Below are 17,020 nucleotides of genomic sequence, written 5' to 3' on the forward strand. Positions count from 1 at the left end.
CACAAGCTTGCACAGAGACGCCCATGGCTGCAGCGCACAGTGTGGTCCCAGCAGACAGACAGACGGGTCCTGCCCCTCACTGACAGATGGCTCTGTGTCCTGCCCTGGCACAGAGCCGGGGCTGGCACGGCCCCACTCAAGGCACAAACGAGCTCCAGGCACAGGGGACGGTGACTGAAGCCTGGCACCGGGGACAGCAGCGTCCCCTCTCCAGTCGACCAGCCTTGAGCAGCTGGGTGGGAACAGGGTGCTCCTGCAGGGACAGCATATTGTGGCCGTGCTGCAAGGAGGTGATGGCATTGGGCATGCCTGTACCTCCCAGAGCTGCAGCTGGCCTGCAGCACTGCCCTGAACTGTGCCCAGCCCACCAGGGGAGCGGGACAGACCCCAACCCTGGTGTCCGATCACATCCCCACCACCCAGAGGGGTCTGCTGCCCTTGGTGTGCTGCTGCGGCACCGCGCAGCCAACAGTGGCCACAGGGACCCATCGGTGGGACTGGAGCTTCATCGCTGCCTCTGCCTGCAGGAACACTGCAGGAGCCCACAGCAGATGATGCAAGGGAAGCCCCTCACACCCAGGACCCTTCAAGGTCCAAGGGGTGATGGCAGTTTAAGCACAAACCAGGGACCAAACCCTGACTGGGTGCAGGTCAGCAAGGTGATGTGCAGCTGACGGAGCCATCCCCATGACCGGACAAGCCAGGAGAGAGAAAATAAAGCAGCAAGCTGTTTGAAAAGAGAGACTTGACAGCATCACTTTGAATTAGTTTCTCCAGAGGTCAGCAGGAGCGGAGGAGGGGATGCAAAGGCTTTTTTTCGGGAGTTTTAAAGAGCCTCGGAGAGCCTGCATTGCTGCCGATGGCTGTGAAATAATCCAGAGAGCTTTTATTGCAGCGAGTGCTCCTGCCTGTCCTTGGCTCTGCTCCAAGGCAGACACAGATCTTGGCGATTACTGCACCGATGGAGATTTGCAGACTAATGAGATTGTCTCTGGAGAAGCTCCCTTAGTGCAAGCCTGGCTTTTGCGGGTACGCGCCTGGCTGCAGCACCAGCCGACAGCTCCTGTCCCTGGCTTTGACTTCAGCTGGTCCCTGCTGGTCCCTGTCCTGGGGGTCTCTCCCAGCCGGATTGCCCCCACCCCACTCCTGGGATGAAGTCACTTCACAGCTTTCCTCCAAACACCATCTGGCATGCAAAAACCTGAGAGCTGCTGCTTTGGTATCGGTGCCGGCTGGTGCCTCACGCCCACCCTGCATCAAGCCCCTCGCCTTTGAGGAGGAGAGCAGGGCCCAGCACGTCACCAAAAACACCTCGCACCCATCCAGCTCCCCCCCGGCCACCCCCTGCATAGGGGGCACCAGCCCTGGGACAGCTGCAGCAGCCCAGCTCACACCGATGCTGGAGCACTGCTGCGTGTGCTGACACACCATCCAGCACGGCCACGCTGGCACCACGCACCGGTGTCCTGCACCGCCCCGGGCCAGCATGGTGCAGACCGACCTGGGGAGGGCTTCAGAGCCGGCTGCCTCCCCTGCACCCCGGGGGCAGCTCCCTGCAGCCCTGGGCATGTGGGGGGCTGCCCCAGTGACCCCCACCGGCTCCAGCACACCACACAAAAGGCACTGCAAGGGGGATTTTCTGCCAAGCAATGAGCAACCCTACAGACGGGGAGGATGGAAGAAGCAAACCAAGGACAACTCGTGCTGCTTTAATGCCAAGAAGTGTGAGGATGGATGTTAGGGGAAGAGATGCTGCGCTGGGAGGGAAGGCGATGCCGCTGGGGACAGGGCACATGGGGATGTAAGCAGCGTGAGGCTTGCAGCCAGCTCTGCCTACCTGCTGGTCCAAATACTCTAGGTTTCTTTGCAACTGAAGGTCTAAAAGTTCATCCTACCAGGAGCCAGCAGGCATGCGGCAAGAAACGAACATACAAAACATATAAAAGAAGAAGCAAAGCAGTTAGGTGAAGGCTACGGAAATGCAAAGACCTCTCGGCCGGGGAAGCAAGGCACCTCCGTGGCACGGAGCCGGGAGACACACTCTCCTCCCGGCTCTCCCTCCTGGCTACCGGTGCCTCGGAAGAGGCAGGGCCCTCTCCCTGCGTCTGCGGCTAGTGAGGATGGATGGCAGCATGGGTAGCTTATGGTAACTCGTGCTTCTCCCTCCTCCAACGGCCGGTCCTGCCCCATGGTTTCAGGATTGTGCTCTGCTGGGGGGACCTGCTGGTCTCACCCCGCCGGCTCCAACCCCTCAGCGCTGTGAGGGGAAACACAACGCAGGAAAAAGCAGCAGCTCTAGCCAGAAGTGAGGAAGCAAGAGGGGGAGAGGTGCAGGGTGCACGCCAGCCTCAGCCAGGGACCACCCTGGAGGTGACAAGCCCAGCCCAGCATCGCAGGGCATACGGGGGTCCAAGGGTACCCCCACGACCTGGGGGTTTCAGGACAGGGACTGGGGGCCTTTCCACAAGGATCTCCACAGGGTATGGCCAGGGGGGACCAGAAACACCGGTAAAAGGACCCGTGGTCTTGATCTGCCCCAGAGCAGCCCAGCTCTGACCCACAAAAAGCTGCCCCTGGAGCAGAGTGGTTCCTCCTCAGCCACCTGAGCAAGGAGCCCCCGCGCTGCCCACCTCCCCGGGGGGCTGTGTGCACCCCGGTTTGCCAGGGCTCCCCCCGACACCAGCAGCATACGTACCATTTTGTCATGGATGGTGGGGGATGCCGGGTAGTGGTACGGATACATTCCTGCAGGAACGGGTCGTCTGTCGCCCAGATAGTCATACTGAGAAGAAAGGAGACACCCCACCCCACCCCCCAAAACCAGAGACATGTGAGAGGTGTGGGACAGGCCAGAAAGCGCAGGCAGGGGCAGAACCCACTCCTGCAGCAGGGTCAGGCCCGGCTTTGGGGCACACAGCAGCGAGACAGGGACACCAGGGCTCCCTGCTTGGGAGCACATCACTGGTGGTGGCCCTGGGCATCCCATCCCATCCCCTCCTGCCCCACAGCAACACAGGAGCAGCCAGGAGGGAACCACCACAATCTGGTCAGCTTTGCAGGATGGCAAGGGGGGACCTAAAGCCATCAGATGCTGCAAGCCATGGACTTGGTGGCATTTTGAAGCCAGGCTGCGCACACAGAGGTGACAAGCTGTGCTGCAGCATCCCCGACATCTCCAGCAAGGGTCGCCCTCCAATCCTGTGCACCCCGAGCGCCAACAGGCATTTACCTTTGGAGAACTGATGGATCGCCTCATCATGAAGGTGGCAGGGTCAGCATAAATCTCCTCTCCCCGGGGTGGCAGCCGCTCGAAGCGGGCGCTGGGTGAGCGGACGGGGGAGTACACCCGTGCCCGGCTGTAGGAGCCCTGGCTGGGTGAGCGGGGCACGGAGCGGGAGCGGGGCTGCAGTGACATCCGTCGTAGAGAGCCCGAGGCTGCATCCACCTCATCCAAGTAGGCTGGTTGCCTCCCAGGAGTGGCTAGCCAGAGCGGAACATCTTGCCGGCCAAAACCAGGGTGTTCCTTCCACTCGCGGAGCTGGTAGGTGCCCCCATTGCGGAAGGAGTGCCGCTTGTCCTCCAGCGCCCAGGGGGGGCTCACCCGCTCGTAGGCGGGCATGGAGCAGATGCTGTCGGGGCGCACCCCGGGAGGGTAGTACTGGTAGTCCTCGGGGTACTGGGGCGAGTAGGGGGAATAGTAGTCGGGCACCCGGCGAGACACGGGGTAAAACCTGGTAGGGCTGGAGGAGGGGAGAGAGCTGTGAGAGCCAGGCTGGAGGCCAGGAGGTGCCCAGCCCCTTGCCCTGCAGCCAGGGGTCCTGGTGGGCAAGGACAACCTTAGAGCAGCCAGCTCCAACATCAGCATCGGGAAAGCTGGGTGGCTGGTATCCCTCCTCGCAGGCACCCCGTGGTGGTCTCCCCTCCCGGCATCCCTCCTCGCAGGCACCCCGTGGTGGTCTCCCCTCCCGGCATCCCTCCTCGCAGGCACCCCGTGGTGGTCTCCCCTCCCGGCATCCCTCCTCGCAGGCACCCCGTGGTGGTCTCCCCTCCAAAACCCACCCTGTTGGGCTTTCCAGGGTGTCCCACATGTGGCTTAGAGCTGGTACATGGGGACATCCCAGAAAGGACTTTTTCTGACCCCAGGAAGTGAGAAAGCAGATGGGAAGGGGAAAAACATTCCCAGAACATCACCTGGGGGCAGGACCCCCTTCTGTCCCCAGCCAGCCCGCTGCAGCCCTCACCTCCGCAGCTCCTCGGGGGGCACAGCCCCCCGGCGCGAGTTCACCCACTGCTGCAGCTGCGTCATCGAGCTCTTGCGCTGGGCGATCTTCTCGGGATTGGTGCGGGGGGTAAAGCCCCGGCGGTGGGCCACACTCTCCCCATCGGGTGCGGGGTATGCGGTGCTGCCGGGGCGGCTGGGCGATGAGTACGGCCAGCCGTTGGGCTGGGGTGGCCTCTCCACGCTCGCCGGTACCCGCGGTGCCTCAGGGTAAGGACTGCCGGGCTCCGAGGGCATCTCCTGCCCGGTGATGCCGTTGGCTTTGGCCAAGGGCTCCTTCTTGCTCTCCATCCTCTCTGGCTTCCTCTCAATCTTCTCAGAGCCACGGCCATCGCCTTCCCCCCGGGTCTTGGCATCAGGGTCAGCTTTGGGGTGCTCGCGGTGGGCGGCGTTGCAGTGGTGGTGGTGGTGGTGTTTGCTGGGGGGAATGTTTTCAGAGTCTGGCTTCTCGTGCCTGGGGGTGCCAAGACAGGAGAGAGCGTTACCTTCCCTTTGCAGTGCCCCTGGGGGGGTCAGTAGTGTCCTGTGCCTCCCTCAGCCTTGGGGGGCCAGTGCTCCCCCAGCTCTGCTCTCCAGAGGGACCCTCACACTCCCAGAAGGTCCCCAGCCATGGCGCACAGCCCCTCTGCCCCATCTCCAGAGACCAGGGGAGAGGGGATGGCACGGGGAGATGGTGGGCGCTGACCTCTGGGTTGGGGGGATCTGCACCCGGGCGGCTTCGCCCATGGCTTGGATCCAGGACTCCTGCTCCTCCGTGTTCTCGGCGCTGAAGAAGTAGGTCCGGATGCCGGCGTGCTCAGCCTGGGGAGACAGGGACTGCTGGTTACTGGCCGGCATCTCCTCCACCCAGCACACCGTCACCTGCAGGGAGGCAGAGAAGTGGGGAGAGAGAAAGACAGGAGGGTGAGAGCTCCATTTCCACCCCGGCACGAGGTCCTGCTGCTGCAGGAGAAGCCAGACGCGGTCCTCCCTCCCTCCCTGCCCAAGCCTCGCAGCCACGTGCATCCTCCTCAGCAGCTCTGAGCAGGAGGAAGGCTCTGCAGAGCCAGCGCCAGCCTCATCCCCCTGTGGGGGGTCCCCCTGGGGCCCCGAGTCCCCCATGGTTGCCTCCAGCGATGCTCAGGACCTGCCCCCCCGCCCCCAGGGCCATGCACCTGAGGAGCGGTACCCCAGTGCAGAGGCTGCTGCACCCCAGCATCGAGTGGGTCCCCATGGGGCTGGCGAAGGGTCCACATCCCAGCGAGAGCGGCAGCGCTGGATGGAGCATCGACATTCATGCAGGGTTAGGGGGAAGGTGGCTTCTTGGCCCAGACAACATTTTTTGGGGAAAATTTTGATCCAAGGTGTCAGTGCCTACTCTGCACTTGAAAAGTGCTGGAAGGCAGATCTGGCTGTTTAGGGCTTTTTTGAAGCTTCCACCTTCCCCCTCCGTGGAAAGGGACAGGAGGAAGTGAGGAGGAAGAAAAGGGAGAAAGCAGGAGGGTTTTCCCCTGAAAGATTTCCACAGCTCAATCTCTTAAAAAAACCAACCAAACAACAAAAAAAAAAATTGGGGGTCTGATTAAAACACTCCTTTGGGTTTTCATCTTCTCCTTCCCCAGAGCATGCAGCCACTGTGCCCAGCTGCGGGGTTACCTCCTGTGACCCCCATCATGCACTCCTGCCTCCAAAAGCTCTGCAGCCAGAGCAAAAGATCAAAGCAAACCGCTTCGTCCCCTGATTTAGCGCGAGCAGGGTGAGCAGAGCATGCCGGCAAGCCTGTGGGCCCCTCACCCTTCTGCATGCATCCGAAAGACAAGAAGGTACTACCTAGGTGGTGGCTGGGTTCTGGCGTGGTAGGTGGGCACGAAGAGAGACCTCCTGTCCGGGGATCCTCGCCCGCGGAGAGAGGAGGAGGAAACAGACACAGGGTCAAGCCGTAGCGTGGCAGGAGCATGGGCACTGTGGCACAGACCCCTCCTGGCTGTCCATACCCTCTCTACCCTTCTCTGAACAAAACTGTCCCCCCAAACCCTTGCGTGCAGATGGAAAGGCTGGCATGCGCCCGCAGAGCTCGGTTCGTGGGCAGCAGCTTTGCAAGGCTCTTTCCCCACCAGTGTCATGAGCCGAGAGAGATTTTTGACAACTCCAGGACACTTCTCTGTGGAAGCTGCAGGCAGAGACACCTCGCCGGCTGCCAGCGTCAGCACAGGCACGTGGGAGAGCCCACGCACGGCTCCTGGCCACCACTGCTGCTTGCCAATGCTCTGCCCTAAACCATGCTCAGCTGCAGCTTAAATGCGGCTTTAAGGGTGACCCCAGCTGCAAAAATCCATCCCTTGGATTGGAAAACCTCCTCCGCAGCACCCTGTGGGGAGCCCAGGCACCAGCTCCTGCCATGCTCACCGGCAGGAAGGTGCACGCTGGGTTTTTGCACAAGTACACGAGTGCCAGGCAGCCTGCGCACGGGTGCACCAGCAAGCCAGCGCTAACGATCCACAACCGTGGGGAGCACAAGTGGTTGTGCCGGTGGAGGTGCACGGTGATGCTGACAAGCGCTGTGAGGTGCCGGGGAAGCTCAGACCCTGCTCTGAGCGAGGGAGAGCCAAGGTCTGCTGCCAGGGACAGGCGCAGGAGAGCCCTGGCTGCAGCAGCCACCCGCCGCCTCTCGCTCCTCTCCATCACCCACGGCAGCGCAGGCTGATGAGCAGCGACTCATTACAGGCTACGCCCTTGCAATTACATTTGCCTTCGCACACCAGTCAAAGCAGGCTACAAAAAAATTGGAGCTGGGGACATCTCTCTACATCTGGCTCCAGGAGCGCTGCCGGCAAGCGCCGCAGCAGCCAGCAGGGCCAGGCTGGCCAGGAGCAGCAATGCGGAGGGGAAAGCAGGGCAGGGAGGGGGCTGCAGCCAGCAGCTCCCCAGGGTGGGGGATAGTAGTGCACCCCAAGGGGCTGAGCCCAGGAGCAGCTCAGGCCTGGGGTGGTGATGACCTTGGAGATGCTGCTTTGCCCCACACGTGCCTCAGTTTCCCCAGCAGAAGGCACATCTGCATAGCACAGGGTATCCCCAGGGGGTTACTGCAGTCACCCCTCTCCCCAGCTTGCTTCACGCCCCATCACCAGGAAAGCAAGACAAGGGAGCAGCGGGGACCCCGCGAGCATCACCGCCACCCCAGTGCTGTCCCAGTGCTCTGTCCCCTCCAAGCCACGCACTGACCTTGAACGTGTGCTTCCTGCTGATGTTGTCAGAGGGCTGCACCGCTGCCACGCGGAAGCTGAGGAGGGGGATGCTGCCCAGGATGCTCTCCTCCTTCTCATCTGGTGGGCAAACACGGGGGTTACACTCAGGGAGGGGCTGGGAGCCCCAGCTCCCCCTCAGCAGAGACCCACGAGCTGCTGCAGGGCCACGGTCCCATTGCTCCTGCCCGGGGGGGGGCGGGGGGCAGGCAGGCAGCCCACCTGTGGGAAACCACTGCCTGCCTGTTGCTCGCAGGCAGCTCTGCGTGGCTCGGCTGGGCTCGCACAGCAGCCTGCTCAATTATTCATGCCCGCCCTCGGCTTCGCTGCCAGGGCTGAGCCCAGCGAGCTGCCAGGGAGCCTGGGAAGGCATTAACCCCTCAGGTCTCTGGTGCAGCAAACGCCAGTGCAAAGGCACAAAGTGATGCTCTCTGTGCACGGCCACCGCTCCCGGTGGGCTGTCACCTCCGGACCCCTCTATCCACGCTGGCAAAACCTGCTGCCAGCCCATCAACAGCTCAGGTTTGCACGGAGGCACCTGGCTGGTGGCCACCGGGTCCTGCTGGGGGGCATCAACTTGTGGGGGGCACCCAGGGTGGGTGCACGTTGCAGTACCTTTGTAGTAGAAGAGGCAGCGATCCACCAGCACAAACCAGCGCTTGTTCCACTGCTTCACCCCCGAGCTGGCCTGCGAGAGAGGGGCAGTGAGAGCAGCACCCACCCAGGAGGGGGTGATGCCAGGGGTCTGCAGTGCAGGCAGCTGGGAAGGGGATGGCATCATCCCAGGGGTCACCCTGCACGGCAGAGCCTCGAGTACCTGCTTGTAGAGCCAGCCGCTTTTGGTCACGGCGGCATTGGGGTTCCTCTTCATGGAATTGGAGCGCTTCCCGAAGGCGATGCCCTTGCGGGAGGAGCGCGAAGCCTGCAGAGGGGGAGAGGAGCCGCTCAGTCCCCGGGGGGATCCCCGACACCCCGTCTCCACTGCTGCCTGCCGTGCCGCACGGCTCCGGGCACCCACCCGGCCTCCGGGGCGCTCCAGGGGCCCCTCCGACACCATGGTGTGGTTGGTGGGCTCACTGGTGATGGTCGTTGTTCGCTTGCTGCCCGCTTTGCTTGACATGTCCAAGGTTGGTCTGTGGCACAGGACAGCTGAGTCAGCAGATCTGCGTTTCTCCACCCCACAGGAGCCGGCCCCAGCACTCCCACCCCAGGCACTGGCCCCCCACGCCCCAGCCCACCTCAGTCCCCCATCGCAACCCGCCCGCAGACCCTGAAACCAGGGGAGCTGGGAGCCAACCTACTTTTGCAAGTCAAGCCTTGAGGTGTCCTCAGGAACTTGTCCCGTCACTGGGTGCAGGAACGTGTTCCGCCTTTCATTGTGGCTGGAGAGACAGCGGGGGGGGTGGTGGTTAGAGTCCCCCGGCCCCAGAACCCCTTTGCCTTTAGCACCCCGTTTGCTGCTCCACCAGCAGCGCTTTGCTGTCCCACACCGGCACTGGGGCTGGCTCCCCGCACCCTGCCCCCAGCATCGCCCTCCCCTGCGCCCCCACTAACCCCACGCTTCAGATCCACTCGGCATATTTCACTGGCGTTTCCCAGAAAGCACTTGCCTCACTGGGAGCCAAACTGAGGTCTCTGGTGGCCCAGCCCTCGTTCCTTCTGCTGGCCACATCCCTTCCATTACCATGAACTCCACTCAGAAGTCGCTGCAGCAGCAGCAGCAATGGCCCGTCCTGGGCTGTGCCTGCAGTAACGTCCCCAACGTCACATCCCTGCCTTTGGCTTGCTGCTTTTTTAGAACCATGTGTCAAAACACCTTGAGCCAGGCTAAGAGCAGTCACCTGGCCACGAAGACCCCAAACATCAGCCCAGGACCCACCAGCGCGAGCTGCTGCAGCTTGATCAGACCCAGCTCAGCATCAGCCCCGGGCGCTGCTTTGACAATACCGGGGTGCAGCCAAAGCAGCTGCTGCCGGCCATGCGGGGCTCCCCGGAGAAGCGAGGCAGGGCTCCCGCCGGGCTTGGCTGGCAGCATTTGCAGTATCCCTGCTCCATCCCGCAGAGCCGGTACTGCCGGGCATCCCGGCACCTCGCTGCTCCGGCTCGGGAACCCCCTCGCACGCCGCTTCCCGGGGCCCTGGCTGCTGGAGCTGCGGCGGGAGGGAAGGATGAGGTGCACCCACAGGTTCAGGGCTCCATCCTGGGACGTTTGTATCGGACCCCATCCCTGTGACATCCATCCTTCCCAAAGCTGCCAGGCACCAGGACACGGGTGCCCCCGGTACCCGCAAAACCAACACTGCCAACAGCCCAGCGCGCTGCTGAACTTCTGCGTGTCAGCAGAACAGGGGAAGTTTGAGCAAGAAAACGCAGCTGCCAAGACCATCCCATCCACACACGCTTCACCCCGAACCTGGGCTCCAGCCAGGCTCTGGAGATATTAACCACTTTCTATCCAAAAAAGCCCTGCTGAGAGCTGCTCCCGCTCGCACATCCCACCCTGCACCCTGCCAAGGATCTGCCCACCTCCACCAGCACTCCCCTCACTTGGGGTCACCTCAGAAACCTGGGCAATGTATATGCACCCTGCAACGAGGGGCAGCACTTGCTCCCCAACCCCCCCCGGCACCGGGCTTTACTGTGCCGCGGCTGACATGAGTTATCCGTGAAAACAGCCTGCCTGGCCCACGCTCCGACAGCGGCAAAGGGGGTTTCTGCCATGTGGGGCTGGGGCTGCTCCCGGACCATTTGCCCCTAGCAGGTGACTTTGGAGGGGTGTAAGCGGCGGTACCGGGGCAGGTCTCAGGCCCCCCCGTGATGCTGGCGCACAGGGAGGGTGCAAATGCCAAGAAAGCAGCACCCCGACCACACCAGCCCTGGAAAGTGGGGGCTACCGAGACCTGCCAGTGTGGCTGAGCGCCAGCCGGGGTGTCCCCCCAATCCTGCCTACGACCTCCCGCCGGAGCACGTTTCTGTTCCGGTGGGCTGGACTCTCCCCCCACGCTGCCACCAAGCTCAGGACACACACCCTGCTTTGCAGCCCCCGCAGCTCCCCCACAGCTCCTCCCTGGCACCCACCCCAGTGCCTCCCCCCACCCCCAGATGTGGCGAGACCCCCGGAACAGCCAGAGAACCTCCTTAAACCACCCCTCCGGCAGCAGCTCCCTCGGCTGACCCCGCTCCAGAAACTCCCAAGTTCACATCGCCTCCCAAGCACTGCAATGCAGCAGCCACTGCCCAGACTGAGGGTCCCGCACCACCGCCAGCCCGTGGCCCCCCTCGGCTCCCACCAGCCCACCCCAAGGTCCTACCTCACCCGTCGGTCCGCCCGAAACTTCAGCATGATGCCAGGGGCCCTCCCAGCTCAGCGCCGGCTGCCAGCTCCCACCATGGCAGCGGTGGGCACAGCCAGCCCCGTGCCACCACGCTACAAGGTGACAGCACATGCCATGGGGGCAGCAGCCCCGCGTGGGCAGGGGGATGCTGGTGGCAGCCGAAGGGTCTCGCTGTCCTCTCCCAGATATCCCAGTCCCCCAGCCCTGTTCCGATGGCATTGGCGTGCCCGGTGGCAGCGGTGACGGAGCTCCTGTGGGCTCCGGCAGCTCCGGTGCAGCCGGGGTTGGGGAGCCCCGGTGTGCGGCAGCCGGGCGATGGGAACACACGGCTCCCGCTCGCGTCCCCGCGCAGAGGAGAGGCGAAGGGCAGCGCAGCACACGCCACCTCCCCCAGCCCAGGTGCAGAGCTGGGGAGCAGCTGGCGGCAGGCGAAGGACACCAGGGGCAGGACGGGGGGCTGCAGGCCCCCCCCAGCCCAGCAGGGCAGCAGCGAGTGAAGGGCTGCTGCTTGGGAAGGGGGGGGGGGGGGGTGTCATGGTGCGGGAGGCAGCCGCGTTGAGATGAGCTCTGTCACTGCCCTGGATTCACTGGCTGCATCCCTTCCCCCTGCTTCTGTCCCCAAACCGTCCCCGTTCCCCCCTCCCCACGCCACTCTCCCTTCCCCAGGTCACACCAAGAGAAAATCCCGGGGAGCATCGACCAGTGAACAGCCCAGCAGCTGCAGCTGGGAGGGGGACGGGATCCCGGAAGGCACCCAGCACCGGGGCTTCAGCACCCAAAAAATCTGGGGAGCCCTTCACACCTCAGCAGGCTACAAGCGGGGAGCCCTGGGAGCAGGATTCGGGGTGACCCACCCTCCGCCTGGGCACGGCACTTGGGAAAGCGAATGCAAATCCATCAGGGCTGCTATGATAATGCGCTGGGAGGGAGGGAAGGCAGCGCTGACATTTCAAAGAAACCTCCAAAGAAGGAAGCGGAGCACAGAAAGCCAGCTGGCCTCCATCACGCCACGTCCCCACTCCACCAGCACCCCGGGACCACCTCGGAACACAGCCTGCCTGGCCAGCCAGCCTACAGCGCTCAGCCCAGCCTCCCCCAGCCCTTGCACCATTCACCTGCTCCTCCTGAAAACCAAAAACCAGTGCCCTGAAGTTGGGGCTGTCCTGTTGGTCAGCCTGGGGTAAACTGGGTGAGCACCCGTGCCTGGCTCAGGGATGCTCTCCCGCTTCTCCTTGGCTGGCATAAGTGGTCCCTGCCAGGAGGATGGTGGGGAGCAACCAGGGACAGGAACCATGTCTCCAGCACGGGCAGAGGATGTGCCAAGGCAGCAGCATTACCCCTCCCAAACCAAATAAATCCACCCCTTCAGGGCACCCTGGGCTGGAGCTGCTCCCTGGGCATGGAGGAGCTGAGCGATGCCGTCGCTGCTCTCCTTGCTGGCACACTGCCGGCCACCAGCCACGGGGCGAGACACGCACACACAGAGAAACCTGCTCACCACAACACCCGTGTGCAGCACCAGCCTCGTGCCAGCATCCACGCCACTGGCAAACCCGCCAGTGCCACCTGTCCCTGCATCCCCGCAGCAGCAGCTCACCCGCTCCTCAACCACCGCCACCCTCTGCAATGATGCAGCCAGGGGTCAAGGTCCCCCAACGGCCCTGGGGCATGTGCCAGCCCTCCACCCTGTCACAAAGCCGATGCTCACCTGGTGGCGTGGCCGCTGTGGAGAAAGGGGAGCCACCAACCAAAGCTGTGAGCCCCTTTTGGGGACAGCATGGCAGGAGCAGGAAAGGAGGAGCAGGTAGAAGCCACAGCTGCACCAGAGGCACAGACCCCCCAGAACACTGGGGTTTCACCCCCATCACCCCAGTTCAGTGGCATGGGGAGCTGTGTTGGGATCAGGGGCTGCTCTGGGAGCCTTCAAACCAGGTTCAGCCCTGGCTCTGCCCAGAGCAGGCACCATTTCCCTTCACCAGCTGGCTATTTTACAGTCATTAGTATCCGGGGGTGGGCAGGGACATGGCATCCTCTGGGGCTGATCAAGTGGACACACTTCAGGGCTGCAAACAGCAGCTCAGGGGCAGGGGGCTCCCCTGGACCTCCCAGGAGAGCTGCAGGGGAGAAGAGTCAGTGCTTTTCCTTGGGGTAAACATCAAAGAAAAGCTCTCTAAACCTCCTCTGGCTTTTTTATAAAGGTAAGGAGCAAGAGACAGCAATAAATGCAGTAGCTGAAGAACAAAACTCACTCAGTGCTGCTTTTCTTCCCCTTCCCCACAGCTCCAGTTTGTTGAGAGCAGGATGACAACCCTCCTGGCTCTCCTTCCACTGCCCATGAAGGTCACAGCTTCCCAGCTCTTTCAAACCACAAACCATGGCTGGGGCACATCCTCAAGCTGCCCCCCCCCCATTCCCTGGCACACTGCATGGGTGCCAACCCCATCACCCTGCAGCACAGGCAGGAGCAGCACTGGGTGCAACCCAGAACGGAGAAAGGCAGGAGGGTGGGCTGCTTTAGAGCTGCTCTCAATTGCAGCTGAGGGTGCGAGAGAGTTAACGCCGCCCCAGCTGGGAAGGAGCAGGTGAAATGGTGACAGCAGGCAGCTATTTCCCAGCATCGGCCCACACCAGGGGCTTGGTGCATGCGGGGTGCCTGCAGCCTGCTCTGGGGAGTGGGTGCGGGGAGCCCCCCAGCATGCCTCGCCGTGGGGCAAAGCATTGGCAGGTGCCAGCAGCCATGCTCCTGCTGGCTGTATTGGGACCCCTCCTCGTGGGAAAGGTGGGATGCACCAGAAGGGCTGGAAAAAGCCTGCTGAGGGCTGGTATGGGGGGCAGGGGTGGTTGTCTCCAAAAGTGGATAGGAAGCCCAGCTCGGCTGACTGGATGCAGCCAAGCAGCCCCCAAACCTCCCCCCCTCCCCCGGTGTGCGGCAGCTGTCAGCTAATGGGAACCATTCCTGCGCCGTGGCCCTCCCCGGGGTGTCAGGGCTCCTGGCTGTTATCTGGAGGCGAGCAGGCAGGAGGGGGGGAGGCGCAGGCTCACTGCCCAGGTGCCGGAGCCTGCCAAGCCCTAAATCCAGAGCAAAGTGGTCGGGCAGGGGGGCTACAGGGAGCCTGACTACCCCATCCCTGCTCGGGCTGCACCAGCTGGGGTACAATGCCAGAGCCGCGGGGCTCCCCTGTGAGCTAACATCCCCCCTCCAGCTCGCAGGCTGGCTGTGTGCCCCAGGCATCCAACTGCCTCGTCCTCCCACGCCCCAACCCGAATTTCAGCTCCAGCAGGCGCCTGGCCGCCCCCATCGCCCCAGCCCCCGGGGGGGCTCAGCTGGGACGGCGGGGTTACCACCACGGCTGCCGGGCTCTGCCGCCCCGGGACCGCGGCAGGCAGCAGCAGCAGGAGGGGGCAGGCAGCCAAAGCTGCCTGCAACCCCACTCCGAAGCGATAATGAAAACCCTTCCTCTGGAGGTTTTACCCCTGTTCGCAGGGCGAGCATCCAGGCGGCTCCCAAGCAAGGGGCTTGTGTGGCCACCGGCCAAACACGCCCTGTGCGTTGGCCTCCTTCCTCTGTTTTTCTAGCCCTTTCTTCACCTCTCCTCCTGAGCCACATCCCTCTCCTCTGACTGGAGCCCTTGAAAACCCTTTTCTCTCAGTTAACTGCGGCGCTCCGCACCCATGAGAAGGAACACGGGGTCACCCCATCACCCACAGCCCCTGCAACAGGGCTGGCAGAGAAAATCCACCCTCAGAGGAGCAAGTGCAAACTGTCGAGCCGCATCTTGCAAGGGGAGCCCAGGGCAGGAGCAGATGCTTTATACTTAACTAATAAACCAGACCCTCCACGCCGCTGAGGCCATCCCACCCAGCGCAGGGGGTGCAGGGGGCTCAGCTCTGCCCCACAGGGCTGGCACAGCATGTGCTTGAGATGCAATAGGGGAAAAAAAAATAATTAAATTCTGCAGGCACAGCGTGAGCAGGTCTGGCGGAGTCACTGCAGCCGGGGGATGAGTGCCAGCAGCTCGGCTGCTCTGGTGTCTCTGTGCAGGGCCGTCCCTAGCTCCGGCTCTCAGACGAGTGAGGCCCTGAGCTGCTCCATCACTGCAGCTACTTCAATCCCCGTTGGATGACTCAAGCAGGAAAAAATAAAAACCAGCCCTGCACGATCCCCATGCCCTCAGCAGGGCTGAGCTGGCCACAGCGGTGTCCTGTGCCAGCCCCAGCCTGGCCAAAAGCCCAGGCCACAACCTGGTGGGAAATGCTGCTCCCCATTTCCAAATCACCCTGGACTTGTAAGAGTGACATGCCAGCCCTGAGAGAGGGCATCGGAAGGAGGAAAGGTTGCAGGGGAAGAGGAGACAAAGGTAAAGGTGGGATGGAGAGCTGCAAGAAACCCCCTGTGCCTGGCCAGGCACCGCCACGGGCTCATCAGAGCCGAGCAGCAGCTCTGGAAATCCCAGCGCCCACCGTTTTTGCAGCACCATCAGCCTCTGGGAAGAAAGCAGCTTGTGGGCACTCAAAAACCAGACCTTGGTGTGGGGCCGCAGGCTGAGGCTTCCCTCCAGCCCACCCCCGCGGTGCTGCTCCCGGCATGGCAGGGGCCAGCAGCCGGTTCTCTTCCATCACCTCATCCCTGCCCTAATCCCGGCCCCGCCATCCAGCTGAGCCAGCGTTTCCGGCACGGCGTCCATCAGGGCTGGGGCCGGCGGCAGCGCAGCCCCTCCACGCTAACCAAACCCAGCTCCGGCCCCCTCCGGCACCGGGGCACAGCCCAGCAGCATCCGTGCCGCCAACCCCAGTGCCCACCTGCCACGCTCCCTCCTTCCCGTCCGGCTGCTCCTGGGACGGCGCCAGGGAGGGAAAAGCAAAGGTGAATGTTGCCTCCTGCCCTCGTCTGTGCCGGGTGCTGCCGTGAAGCAGCCCCAAAAGGGAAGGTGCCAAAGCAGCCCCAGGAGGGAGGGTGCCAATTCCAGCGCCCGTCCCCTCTGCCACCTCACCCCTGTGACAAACTGCACACGTCAGCCACCACCGCAGCACCCAGGCAAGGAGCACCCTGCTCAGCACCCACCACCGATGCCGGTGAGAGCCCCCCCGAGGCAAGCAGCCCCTGCCCACAGGGCTTCGCCCCGTGCACCTCGGGAGGGTTTTGGCATAAGGCTGCAGCCGGTGAGCACCACGGCCAGGCCAGGCTTTACCGCCTGCTCCTGCCAAGCACACGCTCGCCATCAACACTGCTGCGAGTCCTGGGGTCCCCGTGGGAGCCCTGCTGGGAAGGAAGGCAGAAAAGCCTGAGCTGGATCCAGGCGGGAAGCAGCAGGGCTGCTGTGCCGGGCTTGCCAAGCCAGGGCAAAGTCCTCGGCAAGGGCAGATGGCGGCTCCCGTGCACCCACAAGCCACACGCAACGTCACCACCGCCAGGCAGCCAGGCTGGTGCAGGAGTGGCAGTGGCCCCAAGCAGGGACATCCCGGCCGGTGTCTGTGGGGAGGGAGAGTGGGAGAAGTCTTCGCTGTCCTCGCACTGCGGGATGGCCAGGAGCAGGGGGAAGCCAGGGGATTTCCAGAGAACAAAGCGGCTGCTGGCAGCCAGCGTTGCCGGCAGCGGGGAGGGCGAGTCCCCCGCTCCCGCTCCAGCTGGGGTCGGGGAAAAGCACAAAAAGCACCGGGAGTTTGTGTTTTATCTCCCTGGCAACCCCAGCTCCATCACAGGCATCGCCCACAGGGGTAGCCGGGCCAAAATGTGCTGCTGCAGGAGGTGGAGAGTTCGGGGCAGGCACAGCGGCATCCCATATGCATTGGGGTGACATCTGGGGAGCGTCACAGCCATGCCATGGAGCAGCCCAGGACCCAAGGCAGAGCAGGTGACAGTCTGTGTCCTGGCAGCACCAAGCCCATGGCCCTGCTTTAACCATGTCGCTCCATCACCCCTTCTTGGGGACAGAGCCCAAACTCTACGTGCAGCGGGTCACCACGTTGCCCACGTCACGCTGCCCACGCAGGACAGGGCAGCCCAGCGCAGCTGGCAGCTCTCCTGTGGCATCGCTGGCCAAGCATCCTTCTCCAGCCGTGAGGTGGCCAGGGAACGGATCCCCCAGATGTAAACACAGACTGCGGGGCTCAGAAGCGGGGGGAGGCTGCTGGCACACGGAGCTGGATCGCGGCACACACCGAGAGGCACAGGGCACCAGCACAGG

At 63.3% G+C, this 17,020-nt stretch overlaps 1 protein-coding gene across 16 annotated transcripts in view; it reads right to left on the reverse strand.

The window, feature by feature from the left end:
• The window catches only part of PLEKHA6 (pleckstrin homology domain containing A6), a 49,096-nt gene that overhangs the window by 11,794 nt on the left and 20,282 nt on the right, over window positions 1-17,020 (reverse strand). For 9 of the 16 annotated variants that reach the window (XM_055728212.1, XM_055728211.1, XM_055728210.1 and 6 more), the window contains exons 2-10: window positions 8,802-8,882; window positions 8,318-8,633; window positions 8,116-8,188; window positions 7,481-7,581; window positions 4,965-5,140; window positions 4,242-4,733; window positions 3,230-3,740; window positions 2,696-2,782; window positions 1,838-1,891 (exon numbers count right to left, since the gene is read on the reverse strand). In XM_055728212.1, coding sequence (XP_055584187.1) covers window positions 1,838-1,891; window positions 2,696-2,782; window positions 3,230-3,740; window positions 4,242-4,733; window positions 4,965-5,140; window positions 7,481-7,581; window positions 8,116-8,188; window positions 8,318-8,620 — 1,797 coding nt within the window. In that variant the 5' untranslated portion in view covers window positions 8,621-8,633; window positions 8,802-8,882. The other 7 variants (XM_055728207.1, XM_055728201.1, XM_055728209.1 and 4 more) reach the window with 6 other exon arrangements.

The sequence above is a fragment of the Falco cherrug genome, chromosome 16 (genome assembly GCF_023634085.1).
Source record: "Falco cherrug isolate bFalChe1 chromosome 16, bFalChe1.pri, whole genome shotgun sequence".
NCBI classification, from domain to species: Eukaryota; Metazoa; Chordata; class Aves; order Falconiformes; family Falconidae; genus Falco; species Falco cherrug.